Source organism: Ostrinia nubilalis, chromosome 27, assembly GCF_963855985.1.
Source record: "Ostrinia nubilalis chromosome 27, ilOstNubi1.1, whole genome shotgun sequence".
Taxonomy (NCBI): domain Eukaryota; kingdom Metazoa; phylum Arthropoda; class Insecta; order Lepidoptera; family Crambidae; genus Ostrinia; species Ostrinia nubilalis.
Genome location: NC_087114.1, coordinates 4917861 through 4938611, shown reverse-complemented (window position 1 = coordinate 4938611; position 20751 = coordinate 4917861). Strand labels below are relative to the sequence as shown.

The following is a 20751-nucleotide window of genomic DNA, read 5'->3' as shown; positions in this document are numbered from 1 at the left end:
CTTCGCTGAGAGAAAGGCCAAATCCAGATCATAACCAGCTATCCGCACTTCGACCCAGCTACGTTTGAGTACGACCTGACTTTGCTGAGGTAAGAACTAGATAGTTGTATAGTCCGCAAATGTTCAAATTATGTTGTCCCGAACCACCACGGTAGGGTAAGCCATTTATATTTGAGACGTGTCTTGCAAGTGCCCTGCTTTCAAATTATTTGTTTGTATGTTGCTAAAGGGCAATTGACCTCAAAGATTGTCAAAAATGTATATTACTTAATTTCAGTTCAGTAAACTGTGTTTGATTTCAAAGTGGAACTGAATTACATTGAGATCCTTTTTCATCCCCTCTCCATGCTGTCTTCTTGAGAGAGTAAACATTACATTTGCGGAGATGAATTTGTCTGTAGAACCCTTTTCTTTTATTCCAAATCGAATGATTTTTTTTTATCCATAAGGAGGAAGCTCTTAGCCTGTATCTCACCTGATGGTAAGTGACGATCAGGCCGAAGGTGGAAGCGAGCTTCACCCGGAATCCTCAACCACGGAGGAACTGGCTATTTTACCTCTAACTGCGGAACACAACATGTTATGTGGACGCATAAAGATAAAATAAGAAAAAAAAAGCTTTGTGTTATTGTTGACATTTCATGTTAAATCAACCAGATTATTTGAATAGAGCCATGTCCCATTACAAAGCAATTTTCAGTAAAAATGGCCATCTTTAAAATCCATAAATACATACTTAACCCTTGCGATTTGCAAATGTATTTCCTGGAACGCCAAAAGCTTGCTTCAAATTATACCTTCTGCTTCAATCCAAACCAAACGTGCAATACAAAGATGACACCCACATGGCACATTGTTATTCACTAACTGTGATTCTAATGCGATGTCAATACCAGCTTAGAGGTCAAGTGCAGTGGTGAGTGACCGCGCCGCGTGACGTAGAAAAACTAAGTTATTTATAGAGAGAGGCTGTATCTTAAATTGGGCCTCTGTTACTTATGTGTCTCTGTTACCTCTGTGACGTACACACACAAGTAAAGCTCACTCGCCTTCGTGAGTTGCAAGAACTACTACCGTACTGCAGTTTTTTTGACGTCACTTGACTTGTCACAGCAGTGTTGGTGTTATTTGACAGAAATGAAGGATCGGGCACCATCAGCATCAGCCAATTCAAATACTCTTGAGCTTTTTGGAAGATTTTTTTTTGTTTGAACGTAAATAGGGCGGTGGACGCAAATGGGCGACATGACCCTACTTTCATGAAATCTAAACATGCTACTATTCGTTTATTTAATTTTAAAACTATTCAGCACCTCAGTACATAACTTGACTGTTTTTTTTTTTGGCATATCTAATCGAGGTCGTAAGGTCTGTTGGGGGTAAAAAAGTTTTATAGCTCTTTGTATCTAAGACGTAGGCTATTAATTTGATTAATTAACTCTACAATTACCTAGTACTTGCACGTACTTGTAAGTCTTGAAACACTTGGTACAGTTACGAATATTACGAAACATTTTTTGATGTCAAGAACGAAAAAGAAATGAATTTTGTAATTTTGACCTCAGCAAAATCCTGCCTACCTGTTGGTAGTCGACAAGATAAGCAAACACATAACAGGAATATTGTTTTCATAGGGATAACTTAAAAATTTGGGATTGATGGTGAAAACGGGGATGAAGTCTTTTGGTCTGCATTATACCCTTCAGCCCTAAACTACTGAAAGATTATGACGAATTATGGTAGGTATCGATAGAAACCCAGAAAAAAACATGGATACTTTTTAAACGTTCTAAACATAGTTGATACCGATTTTGAAACAGGGATACGCGCGGGTTTGTGTACAGTCAGCGTCAAATAATTCGTGACACCCAAAGTAGCCAAAAAGTTCGCAATACATCTTTGTTTCAATTGGAATAAGGTCGTGTTGTCAACTTTTTGGCTACTTTGGGTGTTACGAACTATTTGACGCTGACTGTACCTGTGACAGTCAGAATTCAAGCGGGAAGTGGCCATTGTCCAGTACCAGAGTAAGAAGGATTTGAATATGCTAACGATTCGAACACGAAAGTTTTTCGTGCTAGAGGTATAACCAGCAGTGGCCATACTTTGATTGAAACATTTATTTATTTATTTATTTATTTTCACCAACTTAAACTATCTTTACAGGTCAATAACCTAATGCGATAGCATAAATTATTTTGTAGGCAGGTACACTGTATCTACTTACACTAACTACTTATAACTAACAATAAAAACATAACTATGTTACAGTCAAAACTCTTAGGCTGGGTTGCACCATCTTACTTTAACTTTGACAAACGTCAAAAATCTGTCAAACTCCATACAAAAAACACCGGTTATCGTCATAGTTGCCGTTAAAGTTAGGTGGTGCAACTCAGCCTTAATCAGTCAATAACACTTTTCACTGATGTTTCCATTCAAAAGTGGTTTTGACCAAGGGCATTAGTCAAAACCACTTTTCAACCGACTTCAAAAAAAGGAGGAGGTTCTCAATTCGACCCGTATGTTTTTTTTTTTTCTATGTTTGTTACGCGATAACTCCGTCAATTATGAACCGATTTGAACAAATCTTTTTTCGGCGTATAGGTAATAACTCAAGGGTGGTCCCATTTAAATTTAATAATAAAAAAAACAACCCCCAAGGGTGGAAAATTGGGGATGAACTTTTTTATACGCAATATCTCCGCCGATTATAAACCAATTTGAACGATAATTTTTTTGTTGAATAGGTATTATCAAAAGGGTGGTTTCATGCGAATTTGAAGAAAATATTTCACCCCCAAGGGTGGAAAATTGGGGATGAACTTTTTTATACGCAATATCTCCGCCGATTATGAACCAATTTGAACGATTATTTTCTTGTTGAATAGGTATTATCAAAATTTTTTAATTTTTAGTTGTTTTTGTGTTCACGCATTTGAAGTCGGTTATATTTTTTTTAAAACGTTAATAACTTAATGACTGCACAAAAGTGGTATTGACCGATATGAGCTTTGACTGTATTATTTATCTAATGATTGAAACGAACGATTTTTTTTAAATGTCCCATTCTTCCCACAGGTTCTACGAGCCGGTGACGTTCCAGCCCAACATCCTCCCGGTGTGTGTTCCCGACAACGATGACGACTACGTGGGGAAGACTGCCTACGTCACGGGCTGGGGACGACTGTATGACGGTCAGTGTTGCACTTTTATTAACTAGCTTTCAGCCGTGATAACAGTATTTTGCCCCGGGATAAACTTGACCTACACTGGTTGGTTTTTATTGGCGGTCAAGCTGTAGAATCCTGGCTACACAGGAGTTGCAGCGGTGGGAACGAGAGGTGGGAATAGTCCCGTGGCTTCGCTCATGTTACATTAGAGAATATCTTTTAAAATATAGAATCACGGGTCTAAATGATTGGATTATTTTAAAAAAAATTCGCACCGTAAAAGGGTTTCCAGCGCGTGTTTTGCCCTACACATTCACAGAAACATGTCAACATTTTTTGTAGGTAGGTAATTTTGTTGAATGTTGAGTTGTTTTTGTTGTTGAAAGCTGAAGAATTTATTTGTTTGGTTGAACGCGCTAATCTTAGGAACTACTTGGTCCGATTTTTAAAAAATATTTTTGTGTTGGATCTTGGATAGCTCATAATATCCATCAATGAATAGTAGTAAAGCATCAATGAGAAGTGTTGCGAAAACGGGAAAAAAATTTAAACTATTTTTCTAAGTCGTGGTCTATAGCGCCTACCTCTGTATCTGTTATCTGATAATAATAACTAATCAAAACAGTTACTATTAATTTCTTTCTACCCTCTCCATTCCAGACGGCCCGCTCCCTAGTGTCCTGCAAGAAGTACGAGTGCCAGTCATCAACAACTCCCTCTGTGAAGCCATGTACCAGGACGCAGGGTACAACGAGCATATCCCGAACATATTCATCTGCGCGGGCAGGAGGAAAGGCGGCGCTGACAGTTGTGAAGGTAACCTTATTTTATTTATAGCTGTGTTGCACAAATCCTCCATGAGGTGTGAGGCCGATGGGGCAGCAAGGTTCTGGAGTGGAGGCCACGTACCGGAAAACGCAGCGTGGGACGTCCACCCACAAGGTGGACTGACGACCTGATAGTAGGAAGGCGCTGGATGCAGGCCGCTACCAACCGTGCAAAGTGGAAGTCATTGGGGGAGGCCTATGTTTAGCAGTGGACGTCCTGTGGCTGAAATGATGATGATGATGATGGTGACAACGAGCATATCCCGAACATATTCATCTGCACGGGCAGGAGGAAAGGCGGCGCTGACAGTTGTGAAGGTAACCTACTTATTTTTTTTTTTTTTTTAATATTGCAGTAATTAATAAAATGCAGAGCATAGGACTTGGACGATAAGGTCATAGATAGAGTGGACTTAATGCTAAAAGCATTTCCACCAGTCAACCTTTGGGCCATAAAGGAAGCTGTGCGTGCGGTGCGTAAAAAAAGGCCAAATCCTTCCCAATTTTCCTCTGGTAAATAGAGTCGTGCTCCTGCAGTAGTTATAAATTACTTGATTTCCCTAACACTATAATTCGGGCCTTTTTAGGCGAGACTTGGTACTTACGAGTAAATACTGGTCTTTGCCGCGTCTTATAGCGGTCAGCTGTGTTTGCAACTACTCTCTAAGAATTGACTCCCTAAGTGTTGTAAAAACGTCTAATCATCTGCAATTACTGTTTTAAACTGTGCTCAAGTGTGTTCTCCATCGAATAAACTACCAGTGTGAATAAAAATAGTGAAAACAACGCAAATCACAATCGCGCTGAATCATACATCAACCAACAGTCAGCGCAGTCACCATTAAGCCCAGCGCGAAGCCCACAGGTGAATAACACGGTTACGCACAGCGCATAAGCACCATAGTCGCGCGCACCCACCCGCTACTAGTCACCACTACGTCACCGCGCATGCGCCGTGCATTGGGTCAAAGATTAAACAGCGCAGAAGCGCCTCTGCAATCGAGATTTTTTTGCTTAAAACGACATTTTGAGTCGTCACCTCGTCGCAATAAGCTACTGCTTTTAATAATATTAGCACACTGCCTTGAATAGTGGGCTTAAAATAAGAATATCACACGATAATAGCCTATCCCCTTCCCCTGACCATTTTTAAAGGCAATATCACATCTAGCAAAACTATTGCCATGCCACTCACTTCAGACTTATCGAATATGACATGGGGTTGTTGTAATAATATGAGCGACCTGGACGACAGCAGGGGTTATGTTTGCTGCATGCAATGTAAAAAATACTACCACAACGAATGCTTACTTACCTCGGGAGTCAAAGAAATTGCACTGGGGGCTGACTGGGCTTGTCCATTATGCTCTTTGGAAAAACAAAGGCGATCAAAGCATGACAACGCACCGATCAAAGCTTCAACGAGCAGTAGCAGCAACAAAGCCTCCCACCCTAACCAGCCTAAGTCTACCAGAAGAGTCAAAAGGCCGGCTATTTCGTCATCTCCCGAGATGTGTGTAGAGGAAGTGGAGGCGCCAGAGTATATAAATAAGGACGATCTGAGGAGTGTAGTGACCGACGTCGTCAGGGCGGAACTAAAAGATATGTTTACCCAGTTCCAAAACTCCTTCTCTAATATGATTGATACCCGGCTAAAAGCTGTTACCGACGAGCTTAAAGATCTAAAAACGTCCATGAACTTTATAAGTGAACAATATGAGGATTTTGCTAAGGAGATGAATAGCTGCTCGTCTAGTGTGAAGAAACTAAAAGAAGATAGCTCTAGTATGCAAGAAATGATCAAAGACCAGAACAATAAAATTAACCAACTTGAACAACGCGCTCATATGACCAATCTCGAGCTACAATGCATTCCCGAAAATAAGAATGAAAACCTCATTAACCTCGTAACCAGAATAGGAGAAGTAATTGGATGTATTATTGAGCAAGATAAGATTTTGTACTGCACAAGAACAGCTAAAGCCAACCCTTCCAGTACACGACCCAGAAATGTTATAGTTCAGTTTAGCTCTCCTCGAGTGCGTGATTCATTTTTGGCTGCATCAATCTCTTTCAATAAAAAACACAAGCTGGATAAATTAAACACCTCTCTACTCGGTATAGGTGGCGAGAAGAAACCTATTTTCATCACAGAGCATTTATCACCTGCAAACAAGGCGTTACACGCAGCCGCAAGACTCAAAGCTCGGGAGTTGGACTTCAAATATGTCTGGGTAAAGGAAGGCAGAATCTTCATGCGAAGAGACGACGGCTCAGACTACAAACTAATCAAGAGTATGGACTGTTTAAATAAGTTGAAATAGGATTCTTATATTACTTTTACTCGTTATTATAAAACTTATTTTTTTTTTTGCATGTAACTATGTTTTTTTTTACTATAAAATTCAATTGCTTAAATTTATTATATCAAAATGTAAGAGGCCTTAAAACGAAAACTCAGGATCTTTATAATAATTTAATAGGTTGTTACTATGATGTAGTGATTTTTACAGAAACATGGTTAAATAATAATATCTTAAGTAGTGAAATCTTTGGGAACAATTATATTGTGTATAGAAGAGACAGAGCCTCATCCAAATATGGCATAAAAAAAGACGGTGGCGGGGTGCTAATTGCAGTTTCTCAGAATATAACATCAAAACGCATGTCATGCTGGGAGAGTGATTTCGAGGATTTATGGATCGTCATTAATACCGTTACGAATGGGTCTGTGTCTCAATTGGCACTATGCGCCGTCTATCTGCCGCCACCTGTTAACAGTACTTCGCTTAAGGCTCTTCTGGCCAGCTTCTCTAGAGTGATTGAGCAACATAACATGTACACTTGCATAGTCGGAGATCTTAATCTAGGATGTATTGAATGGAGCCCCACAGGCGTTCCTCGCTGTACTTCTGGTTTGGGTCAGTTACTGATAGATTTTTGTAACGTAAACGATTTTAAACAATATAACCACGTTTTTAACTACAAAAATAGAATACTGGACATTGTCTTAACTAACTTATCAGAATCTAATATATGCGAAAAAGTGGACGCCCCATGCAAAATAGACCCACATCACCCACCATTAGATATAAGGCTATCATCAAGTGCTGTCATCAATGCCAAATGCAACCAGAGTATTATTAAACGTAACTTTTTTAAGGGGGATTACGAGGCCATAATACAACTTTTAGACAGAACTAACTGGACTGAGCTCTTCTCGTGCTGTGAAAGCGCTAGCTCAATGGTAGAAGTCTTCACCAATATACTTAACGAACTTATAGATAAACATGTGCCCTCATTTAAGCCCAAAAAAACTAAAAATTACCCGGTTTGGTTTAGTCGTAGTACCTACAATAAGAAGTTTTAGAGAGAGGGATAGAGTTTGGAACCGATATAAGAAATACAAAAATCCAATCGACAAAATAACACTTAATATATTAAATAAACGCTGCAAATCAATTGCTAAAGACTGCTTTAACGCGTATGTCGCTAGGATGGAGGAGAGAATAAACACAAATTCAAAGTATTTTTGGTCGTACATCAAATCAAAGCGTAACGCCGCCAGCATTTATCCTGCAGAGATGACAGATGGTTGTAGAGTGGCGAATGATACTCCTGAAATTTGTGAAATGTTTTCTAATTACTTTGCCTCGGTTTATAGTGAAACCCCAGATGTAGAGCTCTCTGATTACAATATTTCTCAATTCCTCCATGCACAAAGCGAAAGCTTATCCTCAATCACTGTAACCCGGGAGGAGATTGAAGAAAAACTTAAATCACTGGACCCGACTAAGGGAGCAGGTCCCGATGGCTTTCCACCGCTTTTTATAAGAAACTGCGCTTCAAGTTTGTCTTTCCCGCTCTACCTAATTTACAACAAAGCTCTCACGGATGGTGAATTTCCCTCGTTGTGGAAGGAATCCAAAGTTGTTCCGATATTCAAAAGCGATGACGTTACCTCAGTTAAAAACTATCGGCCTATCTCTATCTTATCAACTTTCTCAAAAATTCTGGAATCATTAGTTTATCCATACATCGAACGCCACTTTAGCCATTTTATTATTGATTACCAACATGGCTTTGTCAAAGGTAGGTCTACAAATACTAACCTAGTACTCTACCTCGATGAAATTATTTCCGAGGTAGATGCACATAAACAAATTGACGCCATTTACACTGATTTTAGTAAGGCTTTCGATTCCGTCCCCCACAATATTCTCTTTGAAAAGCTCGCGTTATATGGTTTTTCAGGTAATGTTTTGCAATTTCTGGCTTCGTACCTTAGGAACCGTACTTTTCATGTTGTTGTTAACGGCTTCAAATCGGGCAATAAAGATGTAACTTCAGGAGTTCCTCAGGGTTCCCATTTGGGCCCTATTCTCTTTAATATATTCATCAACGACGTTTCTATGTGTTTTCAGAACTCTACACCATTTTTATACGCAGACGATCTAAAATTTATAAAAGTTGTAACCTGTACGGATGATGTATCCATGATGCAACGTGACCTTAATGCCCTGGCTTATTGGTGCAACTCAAACGGCATGCTATTAAATTCTAAAAAATGTGTACACATAAAATTCACTAGAAATACAAAGATTATTCCATCTAAATACCACATTCAAGGCACAACTCTCAGCGAAGTGAAATCGCTAAAAGATCTGGGAGTAACGTTCGATTCAAAATTAACCTTTGTTGAGCACATCGACGGCATAGTTAGTACGGCCAATAAAATGCTAGGGTTCATCATGCGTAACGGAAAGGTATTCCATAAGCCCTATACACGCATTAATCTCTACAATTGCCTTGTACGTAGCACTTTGGAATACTGCAGCGTTGTGTGGCGACCTCATTATGCGGTTCACTCCTTACGAATAGAACGGGTACAGAAGAGATTTCTTTGGCATCTGTCAAGCTCCTTTGGTCTCACAAAAAAACTTAAATCTTATGGAGAAAGGCTCATGCACTTCAAAATGCAAACACTAAATCAGCGAAGGGACTTGCTTGACCTGGTTTTTCTCCATAACATCATGAGAAGTAGGGTTGACAGCAGCCAACTCCTGAGTAAATTTAATCTTCGCGTACCACGCACGATCCCCCGCAAGCCGATCTCACCCTTTAGTGCCCCCCATCGCAAAACCGTCCTGGGTAGGAGCTCCACAATTCCTCGTCTATGCAAGTTATTGAGTGAGCACAGTGTGGCGGTGGATTTATTCTTTGATAGCCGTCAACAGTTTAGAAAGGCAGTCATGGAGACTTTTGAACATGTTTGAATGAGTTGTAAATTGTAATGATTAACAGACTTTTTATTGTTTTCTTTTCTTTCCTTTAAATAATTAGCAAACATTAAATATTATGTAAGCGGTGTTTACCTTAATATAGCTATACATTTACATTATTGAATTGTCAAAGTGTCTGTGCAAATATTGATGTAATAGTTGATGGTGAACCTAAATAAATAAATAAATAGGCACTTACAGGGCATGTATGTAAGGAGGAGAGTTGTAACAGAGGTGGATTGTTACAAAGTCAATTTCTCTGAACCTAAACCTGTTTATCGGGCTAGCAACTTTGCGAATTCGTCGATCTTTCGACACACCACAGTTTACGTGAAATTGTCAGCTCGTTAACTACCATAGGCGCAGATAATCGGCTTTGTGACAACTCACCTCTGTTACAACTCTCCTCGGTCTCCCCTGCCATACTAGACTGCATCTCACTTAGAGTAGGCGCACACCGTTGATTTTAAGTTGGCCGATAGTTGTGCCCGATTTTAATTTGTATGAAGAATCGGCCATATCGAATCGGCGTAGTGTGCGCACTCCCATACATGCCCATACTGATCAACTGCCCGACTAAACTATCGGCCGACGAAAAATCAACGGTGTGAGCCTACTCTTACATAACATCAGGGGCGATTGCGCTCAAATACCTGCCTTGTTCTGCATAAAAAAGATGCTATAAATACCCAATTCCTTCCTCCAGGTGACAGCGGAGGTCCAATGGTGGTGCAGCGAGACCGGGACAACCGGTTCGTGCTCGGCGGGGTCATCTCGTGGGGCATCGGGTGCGCGGAGCCCAACCAGCCGGGAGTTTATACCCGGATCTCCGAGTTCCGGGACTGGATCAACCAGATCTTACAGTTTTAGGGCCCTTTCCCACGGGAATCCGGTTTTGTGAGATCCTTACTGGACCCCGCATATCTGGACTTGTGGGATGGAGCCTCAGGGTCATTTGAAGTTCCCTCTATCTCACTGGGTACTCTGAACGATCGAGTGGGCTCTACAAAAAAAAACTCATTCTTGATCCCCTTGATCCTTACATGTCCAGAGCACCCAGTAGATTAAAGACGACCCTGGTCGTTTTGACAGATGATACTAGTGTGAGTTGACAGGGATGACTACAGTTTGGGAATTGACTATACAATTGCTACTCGTTGGCCCCAAAGTTGGTCCTAACGTCACTCGTCCAATGTCTAGATAATAACTTGTCCAAACGTTAGTGCCAATAGGCTATTTTCTAGATCCTCACATCTGACGAGTGGTTTCGGCAGTTAGCACCAACATTGGGTCTGAAGTTTCCAGTCAGCCTTAAGGTTTTTGAGTGGTTTGACATTAATAAATAGCAAACCACCGCAATTTTGAAATGACATTAAAAGTTTGAGAACGTTCTTGGCTTGAATTCACTTGAATCGAAGATCGGGCTATATTTTTGTACCTTTAGCTTTAGCAGCTCAATAGGTACTGCGAAGGGTTAAAAAGATAACAAACCCTTTTTTACTGAGTTTTCTAAAACTAGTTTTAACTGTTAGACATTTTTCTTTAGATTTTTTCTTGATACTTTACGTACACACGCCCACACTGTTAACTATACATTTCCGTTTTTGCTCTCGCTCTAATCAAATGGCGATTCTTTGCGATAGAACGAGATGACATGACTTTCAATGGGCAGTTAACACTGGTGGCGATAGTACATTTCATGAATATGTCAAAAAGCTTCTTACATCGGAAAACAAAACCAATTCACAAGCTTAAATTATGGTAGAGGCTTGTGGTAGAGACAGATTAACTTACTTAATTTAAGAGTCGTGCAGTGATACTTGTAGGTAATAGAATAGTAAAATATTAGATTAAAAACAGTGTTTTGTATATTTTTGCCAATTTGAAAATAAATAAAAATTGGTACAAATAAAAAGAAGACTGGAATGTGGTGCTAATTCGGTCCAAAAATAAAATTAATTATTTTTGTTAAAAATGTGAAAACTACGTGAATAAGTAGAATTTATTTTAACAACGAATTTAGAAGACTATTTTCTATTTGTGTATTAGTTAGATAATTATTTATTTTTGTTGTCAATTTAAGTTTAATTGTTATGAATCTTCCGAATTTATAATTAAGTACTTAATTAACTAATAATTTGTAAAAATGCATTATTTTGTTGCTTTTTATTTTAATAAGGATAACAATTTCAATCCACAAATAGCTCAAATAGTTTTTTTAATTTCACAAAATAATTTTACATTCCATTTTTATCAATAACTTTACGTAACAGATCTAAACTAAGTATAAAATAAGATTAAATGTAAATATTTTATATGAATTTGACTTGAAAAGATGCATTTATTAAATATATTTATAGTTAGCCATATAAAAAGTATGAATGGTTCAACGTATGTTAGAAACATACTGAAGGACAAAATGGTCTAATAATAAACACACAAAATAATATCGAAGTTTTCTTTAAAAGCTCCTCCTTTAACATTATCATGACGCTATCATTCATTACCCACCCACAAGGTGGACCGACGACCTCATAAAGGTAAAGGTAGCAGGAAGGCGCTAGATTCAGAACGCTACCAACCGGTCAACATGGAAAGCATTGGGGGAGACCTAAGTTTAGCAGTGGACGTCCTATGGCTGATAGTTTCAATGAAAATCTACCAGTCTTATTGACATCGCGTCGGGTAGAATCGAGATCTCAATCTAAATATTCATGTAACTAGCTTTTGCCCGCGGCTAGGGTTGCCAGGTCCACAATCACAAAAGCCGGACTTTGTGCTTCATTTGGCCGGACATTTTACCCTAAAAGCCGGACATGTGACGGGGGGGGGGTGCAATTAGTGTCTGTTCATGAGTGAGTACTATCATCATCGGTTACTATCCAACATCCTGATGCGTGCGCTTTTTATATGATTCTTTGGCACGACTTTCGCCTGGCGCGGCAACCAAATAAAAAGCCTAACAAAAGCCGGACAGGCCGGACAAGGCAATATTTGGCCGGACAAGTCCCTAAAAAGCCAAACATGTCCGGCTAAAGCCGGACGCCTGGCAACCCTACCCGCGGCTTCACCCGCGTGAAATTTAGTGTCACAGATCGGCATAAATTAAAGCCTATAAGTTAATCTGAGTTACAAACAATAATACTGTAAAGTTTCAACAAAATCTGTTCAGTAGTTTTTGCGTGAAAGAGTAACAAACATCCAGACATCCAAACTTTCGCATTTATAATGGAAGTAAACTCAGTTACATAGGTTTAGGTAGGTACCTACTTAACCTAAGTAGCTAAAAATATCAGTGCAACTACTTACGGTACGATCAAGGAAATTAAAACATATTCTCACTAACTAATGTAATTAACCAAATATGTAAAAGTAATAAGGTACTTATTAAAAATAAAGTCGAGAAACAGATTTACAGAAACAAAGTTGTCCAAAAAATGTGGAACGCTTCACGATTTTGCGTGTCATCCTTGCGCAGGGGCCATGCTAATCTTCTCTGTATCGTTCCAATTTTAGTATATGTACTGCCGAAGCAAGTACACTTGGTAAGGCCGAAAATTTTTATATATACCAAGTGGGATAAAAAATCAAGATACCGCGATTCAGGTTTTCATACTTCCAAACCTATTTGTATGGAGCTGTCAAAACAGCGCCATCTATTGGCGGTTTTTAGAAATAACACAACTGTCTCTCTCACACGTGTTGAAAAACTATCGTGGAGGAGCGACACAGCAACAGAGCCCTTTTAAAAATGGCTACCTGTCAACGCCCACAGATTATACAGACAAGACTGACACAAATTCATAAACACATCCCATTCGCGATGATTTTATTTGTTTATTTTCTATTACTATACCTTGATTTTTTAGAATCCAGCAGAGATGTAAACAAACACTTTCATACACAATGAAGAATGTTCACTAATTTTGTTTTTTAGCTTTCTGTATTCTCTGTTAAAAATAAAAAATACACGTGAAAGAATTATTTCGATACGTCAATTAGTTTCCAAGATATTGAATTTTAAAAGTGCGGGCGGCGGCCGGCCCGCCATTTTATGCGCGTGACGTCATATTACAACGACTGGCTCATATTGTATGGGTGGAATCTTGCAAACTGAATTAAGACCCACTTCCAGGCAACCGATTAAGCTGAAATTTCGCAAACACATGTGATTTGGATGACCATGCAATATTATGATGACATGGAGCTGATCTGATGATGGAGCTGGAAGGTGGCCATAGGAACTCTATAATAAAACGACTTAAATGCATCGAGTTTGGGCTCGTTCGTTTTGTATTGATGAGTATTTTAATTCTATATAGTAATCGGGGTCTAATGATGGAGCTGGAAGGTAATTCGCAATAAAACGACACAATCGCATCAAGTTTGGGTTTGGTTCAATTTTAATTTCTGTGATGGGTCTGGGTGTTAATATGTATAATAAGTTTGTATTTACAAAAAAAAAATATTTAAGTATGTTTATATCCGTTTTCTAGTGAGCGGACTACAGATATGGATTAGAGTAGATACAGCAAGTTGCTCGTCAAAGCGTGCCATTCCGATATGTCCAAATGGACATACATGGTCGAGTGATGTTCATGTGTACCGATTACAACAATCGGTTACGATGATTTTACGAGGACAGTAGTAGGAACACGGTAGAAGGAAGAAATTATTTACGGATTGAGAATTGTAATTAACAGCACAAGTAACAAATAATTAATTAGAATAAAGTAGCAGTAGAAGAAGTATAAAGTAGGATTGTTTTTAATACATATCCTGCGATGTACTATTAAGAGTAATGTATGTGGTGCACTCATACCGATCCCAAGGAACCGTACTTACTCATAACATTATGACACACACAGATCCGTGTATTCGTACACCAGACAAGTTTTTGTATTGAATCGCTGGTAGGGTGAAAAAAATAATGAGATTTGTCGATTTGTAAGAATTAATTTATTTAAAAAGAAACATAAAGATGTTTTTGGTTTTGTATCGGGCCCCCGGGAAACCCCTAGTGCCAGACCTTTTAAAATAGACAGAGTAGAGGCATCTGCCTAAGGAAGTTCTATAATTTTGCCATTACCTTTTTCATAAATGACGGCGGAAGAACAATTTTATTCATACCTTTTGATTTGTTTTGATTATTTTATAGGGCTTGTCTAAAGCACAATACTATTCATTGCACTTATAATATAATTATGAAGAAAAATCTTTTGTTTCATTTTACTTCCAACGTTTTTTACCACATTGAATTTTGTCGTTTAGAAAAATCTTCAAAACTAGGTACCTGACTTAGCTTTATGAAACAAAACGTATTGGCAAAACTACGCATTTTTACATTTATTAAAAATAAAAAGTTTGAGTGAATAGTCTTTATTTTATGAAACTAGGCCAGGTACTTACTAGGATAGTTAAAAGTATGGAATTAAGTATGAATTACTAGTAGTGCTATTTAACATAATGGAATAACGATAATTACTTTCATAAACATTAGGCACAACAAAAATAAATAATGTAGAATAACGTCTACCACTACAAAATTATTTTAATCCACAGTCGGACTAGCTATAAATTTAATAAAATATCAGTTTTATCGGAATTAATTAATTTTCGAATCGAGTCATACGATATCATTCGATGACTTTGCGGATGCAGTACGATGATACGATTACTTTTACGTTGCGGCAATCACTAAAATTCGCTAAAATGACACTAATGACGTTTAAAAAGTGGCACGCTCGGCTTCATACAATTTTTGACACATGCTTCATCTATCCTTATCTGTGGAGCGGACGCTGTGAATGTACGTCACACGGGGTCACGTGACCGTCGGCGGGACTTAATATTTAAGCGAACTTTGAATGCCTATAAAATCATAACTACTGGGTATTTTTGAATGAAATAAAAACTAATGTATTTGTAAATGTAAAAGCTTAACTGTAACATAGGTTTCAAGTGATTTTGCATACCTAGTAACATTCTCAATTACACCATAATCACTTACGTGTTCATAATATCATACACATTATTTAACAAGGCACAAGCCCATGAAACCAACTTTATTTTCACGTTTATACAAGTTTGAAATCAATCTTTGAAACAAATTATTTTAGCAAAATACGTGGACTACAGTGTTGCCAGTCGGGTCTTGTCAGAAATTACCAGACATATAAAAAAATGTAACCTTTTTGAAAAAAAAGTAACCTTCATACGGGGGGGGGGGGGGGGGGGGGGTGCGGAGCAATTGTGTAAGGTTGTTCATGGATGGAAAATGAATACAATTGATCATCAATCGTTTACCGGAAAAGTGACCGGTCGTATAAAAACGTTTCATGGATTTGCGTTTCACTATCGAAAAATCCCACCACCTTTATTTGGCTCTAAATCTGAAAGCGTTTGTTTTAGAGAGGTAGACCATAATATAAGCTTTTGTGCTTTGTTTTACGTCTTCTATGCGATTCTTGCAAGAAAACAAGGAATAATTGAACAAAAAAAAAACTCGTCGAAATTATTCTAAGTGTTGATAGCGCACTTTTAATTGGCTCTAGAAAGTTAACGGTTGGTCCTATAAAAAAAAAGTTATCTGAAGATTAGTCTTAATTTTATCTATTCTAAGCATTCCCGGCAAAAAAAGCCAAAATTAAAAAAAAAAGTCTCGTGCCCCAACATTCGCTAAAACTCATTTTTTTAACAAATAATAAATCAAATTCATGTTTAAATGCAGTTTATGACATAATTTTTAAATTGTCATTGTAAAAGTTAATTCTACAATTTCTGAAAAATCACCTAAAAGTAACCTTTTCATTAGTGTAACCTAAAAGTAACCAATGCAGTTCAAAAGTAACCTAAAAGGTTACAAAAGTAACCTTCTGGCACCACTGGTGGACGATGAAAATTTGTGAGACTTGTCAAATTGACTTGACGTTTAAAATCATGTGTTATCTCCATATTGTCTATGACTTGTCTCTGACACATCAGTGCTGTAACATGTGAGTCATAGACAATAATCTGTAAATTTAATCGATATTATTTTAAGTATTCACTTATTCCGATTACTGATTAATTTTAAATAAAAAATATACGATACTTTGTTTAGTTTTCCAGCAATAACTTCGACAATATTGGAGATAACGTAAAATTATTTTTCTACTTTTAGTGTATACTTTTTCGGAGTCAGTTTAATTTTTAGTCGGTTTTATTTAAACGAAATTATTTTACTTTTTCATGCAATTATGCTTACGTATTGTTCCATTTCTTATTTTCCTAACATATAAGTAAATAAAATAAAAGAAAATAAAAATCTTCTTTCAATGAAGGTTTTCGCGATTGAAAAATCCGCCACATCTGGCGGATATTGCCATCGCAATACGTAGACGCGAGGTCCAAATTCTGCGTGATTGGTGGATTTTGACATATCTGTCAATGTCATGTCAAAAAATACCAATCATGCAGCATTTGGACCTCGCGTCTACGTATTGCCATCTGGCGGATTTTTCAATCGCGAAAACCCTCATTGATAGCATCTTAAATTACCTCCCTAGCGGAATAGAGCAACAAAGAACTAAGCGAGCGAGATGTCACTAGTAGCAACACTGTCAAACAGAACTTTTTGCAACTATTTGAAGTTTAATAACTTCACGGATATCATTGATTGTTTTACTGTCCAGGTTGTTTTTTTATTACATCTGTGCATACAGTTTGTTTCCTGTTCTCGAAAATTTCATAATCAGTTCACATTCAATGTTGCGACTTTGTTGCATATTTTTAGTATTTTGACGATCACCCGGCGATGATACGCAAGTACTACAATAATTTCACTTTGCGATTAACGAGAGGTTTTGTCGCATCACTAGTTCACAGACTAAAAATATTTTTATGTCAGTTGGCCATTTTTGATGACATTTCTGCTGATTTCTAAAAAATTAGACTGTAAGTAAGGTGTAGCGGTTCTCTATTACAAAGTGATTAATTGCTCACAGTGCATTAAACTTTTAATTTGCTCCCGATGGCTAGTACAAGACTACAGTACTCATTTTCACCGTCCAGCGACCGATCAATACTTCTAACAATAAATTGCACTCAACTCAACACGGCCTAGTAGCTTTTCAATACTCAATAGTTTATTGCTTTCTCATCGTACTCCTCCCAACTTCCCTCTACTAAATAAATTAAAATGTAGGAGGATCCGGTCGGGTTGTGTAGAACATGAAGAAATTGTTTGAAATAGATTTTCATGCTACCCTCTTCCTATCAGTTCGTATCTAACAAAATATCACCGTGAGATGTGCTCCGAACTCCGAAACTTGACATTTTGATTGAAGTACCTACCAATTATTTTTTACCAACTTTTGCCCGCGTGAAATTAATTTGTCACAGATCGTCATAAATTAATAGCTTAGATGTTATTCTGGGTCATAAACAATAATACTGTAGTTTCATCGAACTCCGTTCAGTAGTTTTTGAATGAAAGAGTAACAAACATCCAGACATCCAAGCTTTCGCACTAATATTAGTAGGATGAAAATAAAGGGCTGCTGAAGAAAACTTAAAGCACAAATAGCTCATTCGTGCTTCAAGTTTTCACTGAAGTTTTAACAGTGTGCAAGTCAATAATGTGCATTTTACAGATTGGTCAGGAAAAAAGCATGCGGTATTTCTTCATCAAATGGCATCAAAATGTCCATCAAAAATGACTTACACACTGTTACAACTTCAATGACGATAGGTAACGTAAATAAAAATCATAATTATTATTGTAACTTTATTAAGCTATCGAGCTGGCGTTGGAAGCGATACGGGGCCACAGATCCGCGCACTCCTTCGCTACGGGACCGGTGATAGCTGATCCCTTCATCTCTCCCTTGTTGTTTACTATCACGCCCGCGTTGTCTTCGAAGTATATAAAGACACCATCCCGCCTTCTGAAAGGTTTCCGCTGCCGTATCACCACTGCTGGCATTACCTGGAAAGAGACGTTGGAGAATTAGTTATGGTTACAGTTGTGGAAATCAGTAGGGGTCATTGTCCAGCAGTGGACAGCATTTTGTTGAGACGACTGCTACTGTATAGGAATACACTTATTAATATGAAGAATTAGTTACGTTTACAGATGTGGATATTGGTAGGGGTGGCTTTTGTCCAATATTTGATTAGACCAGCTATATGTACAGGAAAATGCTTTAAAAAAATGCTGTTAATAATTTAGGACTTGCTATACTGTGTGGGCTGAAACCTGGTATCAGACGTCACAAATGGTTCTTATAATATTGAGTGGCATTGGTTACTCTCTAATTATACTGTCTCATAATGATGTACATAATTTACATGACACTGTAATAATTTTTCTTTGTTGTGGTTTAGATAATCTTAATTTTGAAACTTTATTACATTGTATTAAGTTGATTACTTACTTCCAAGGACCTTTGAAGTATGTAATCTACTTTATCATTAAAAAAATCAAGTTCATCCAAGCTGGAAATGTACTAAAAAAACTGGAAACCGACTGGTTTACTGACTAATAAGGTCCGTTTTTAATTATTTCTTGTATTTTAAATACTTTTTCAAAAACTAGACACTAGTGTAAGTTCTTAGAAGTAGAAGATGAGCAATTCCACACAATCACTCATAACAATATCTACATGATTCATTTTATTAAACTTCTAGCTTACAAACAAGCCATTTCAGCTGCTTATGCTGTTGCCCGAGTTCTGACGGTTGCAGCACACACAGTAAAAGTAGTTACTGTCATTTAGGCTCTGCTCAGTCAGCCAAGGTGTATCATCAGTCCGTTTCACGGTACAGATGTAAAATATAGCGAAACCTTTGGTGTATCATCATTGCAGGCCTTATGACAGAAATCTTGCACTAAAAACAATATAAAAGGCAACTCTTTTAACAGAATACTAGTACATATTACTGTGGTTATAAAATAATGAAGTGTGGTTATAAAATAAAGAATGAATAAATAATGAATTCATTATTTTTTTATTTGTATTTACAAAAACTCCTTTTTAGAAATCTGTTGAAAATGCATTTAATGTTAGACCCCGTGATCCATTCATAGTAATTTCATTATAGACTGTGTGATAGGTAATTTTATTTTTTTGAGAAGCAGTTCTAAATACCATTTACTATCATCATAAGGCTGGGATTAGGCCTTTCAATCATTATCTGGCAATTGTTTTCATCATTATTACACATTTACTAGTTCTGTTCATCAATGTGGTATTTTTTAACTTCAGAAACAAAACATGAGTGAAGTTACCTTTTTTCTGAGTTCAGGTTTGCCCTTCTTTACTGTGGCGACGATCATGTCTCCGGAACCGGCGGCCGGCAGTCTGTTCAGGCGACCCTTGATGCCCTGCACAGCAATGACGTACAGGTTCTTAGCCCCTGAAATGGTGGGAAAAAAATTAAAACTTGACTATAAACACTTGTGTTATATTCACAGTTTACTTGTTTTTGAGGGCTTTCTTTGGAATTATTGAGCGTTACGATGTATAACAGTGTTTTTGTACATTTACAGTTAAGATGTGAACTTCATCAGTTGCAACAATGTGACTGATGGTTTTGTTTATAGCACTTTCTGGACACTGAATAACTTCAGACACAGCCAAGGAAGAAATCATCATGATTCAAAACACTTAAAGTGTTGTATTTTAAAGCATCATCACCAGTTACTCAGTCAAGTGTGCATCATAGGTTATGTTTTACAAACAAACTCGTTTCGTACCTGTGTTGTCTGCGCAGTTGATGACGGCACCCACTGGGAGACCCAGCGAGATGCGGAACTTCGCTCCCGCGGAACCACCACGTCCTTAAAACAGAAAAACCACACTTCATCCATTGAACTCAAACACCATAACACTAGTCAAAGGTTAGGGATGAAACTTCCGAAATATACATATTAACGTGACAAATAGGGTGCCAGTTAGTTGCTCACATGATTCTAAATAAATTTATACACTGCAAAATAAGATTAAAATGGATATTTTATATTTTCACACACCTCTCTTAGACATTTTGTTGTGTCAATTTTTGAAAGGAAATTGAAAGAGCGTGAATTTAGCTGCGTATTCCGAGTTTGACTTTTCGTTCAGAAATTTGACGGTAACATACATACCTGAAGTTAGCCATGATTCAAAAAATATTTTTTCTTTGAATTTTACTCCATATCATCAGCCAATTTTAACGCAATACTCGCACAATAATCGTAAAATGAATTGTTAATATTGTAAATTACATTTATTTAATGTGAAATTATTATTTCAAGTAAGACTAATAAAAGTTTACAACAATTGATTTTTGAACGAAAGCATTGCTTACTCCATTCTACGCATTAAATGCTTCGACAGGTTAAAGATTTTATTAATAAATATCCTAAAAAATATCCTAAATGTAATTTTCAATAAATTAAAAGTAATAATCTGACGTTTGTATTGGTAAATCATTTACTTTAAACAT

The 20751-nt window shown here is 37.5% G+C and overlaps 2 protein-coding genes and 1 non-coding gene across 3 annotated transcripts in view; 1 reads left to right on the top strand and 2 right to left on the bottom strand.

The window, feature by feature from the left end:
* The window catches only part of LOC135084995 (serine proteinase stubble), a 70095-nt gene extending 58364 nt beyond the window's left edge, over nt 1–11731 (top strand). Inside the window, exons 8-10 of the mRNA XM_063979755.1 lie at nt 3082–3197; nt 3834–3989; nt 9989–11731. Of these exons, the coding sequence (XP_063835825.1) occupies nt 3082–3197; nt 3834–3989; nt 9989–10152 (436 nt within the window). The 3' untranslated portion in view covers nt 10153–11731. The remainder of the gene's footprint in view (nt 1–3081; nt 3198–3833; nt 3990–9988) is intronic.
* A 984-nt stretch (nt 11732–12715) lies between these two features.
* Nucleotides 12716–12822, bottom strand: LOC135085093 (U6 spliceosomal RNA). The gene has a single exon (XR_010260024.1). It is a non-coding gene; the product is annotated as a U6 spliceosomal RNA (small nuclear RNA).
* Nucleotides 12823–18035: 5213 nt separating this feature from the next.
* On the bottom strand, nt 18036–20400 carry LOC135084970 (large ribosomal subunit protein uL14). The gene is made up of 4 exons (XM_063979730.1): nt 20297–20400; nt 20021–20104; nt 19553–19680; nt 18036–18250 (listed from the first exon to the last, which is right to left on the bottom strand). The coding sequence occupies exons 1-4, from the start codon at nt 20307–20309 to the stop codon at nt 18053–18055; spliced, it is 423 nt and encodes a 140-aa protein (XP_063835800.1). The 5' UTR covers nt 20310–20400; the 3' UTR covers nt 18036–18052.
* Between the last annotated feature and the right edge of the window lie 351 nt (nt 20401–20751).

Coding starts and splice junctions, on each gene's coding strand:
- LOC135084970 (XM_063979730.1), bottom strand. Junction 19,681..20,020: donor CAACTGCGCAGACAACACAG/GTACGAAACGAG, acceptor CCACCATTTCAG/GGGCTAAGAACCTGTACGTC. Junction 18,251..19,552: donor AACCTGAACTCAGAAAAAAG/GTAACTTCACTC, acceptor GTCTCTTTCCAG/GTAATGCCAGCAGTGGTGAT.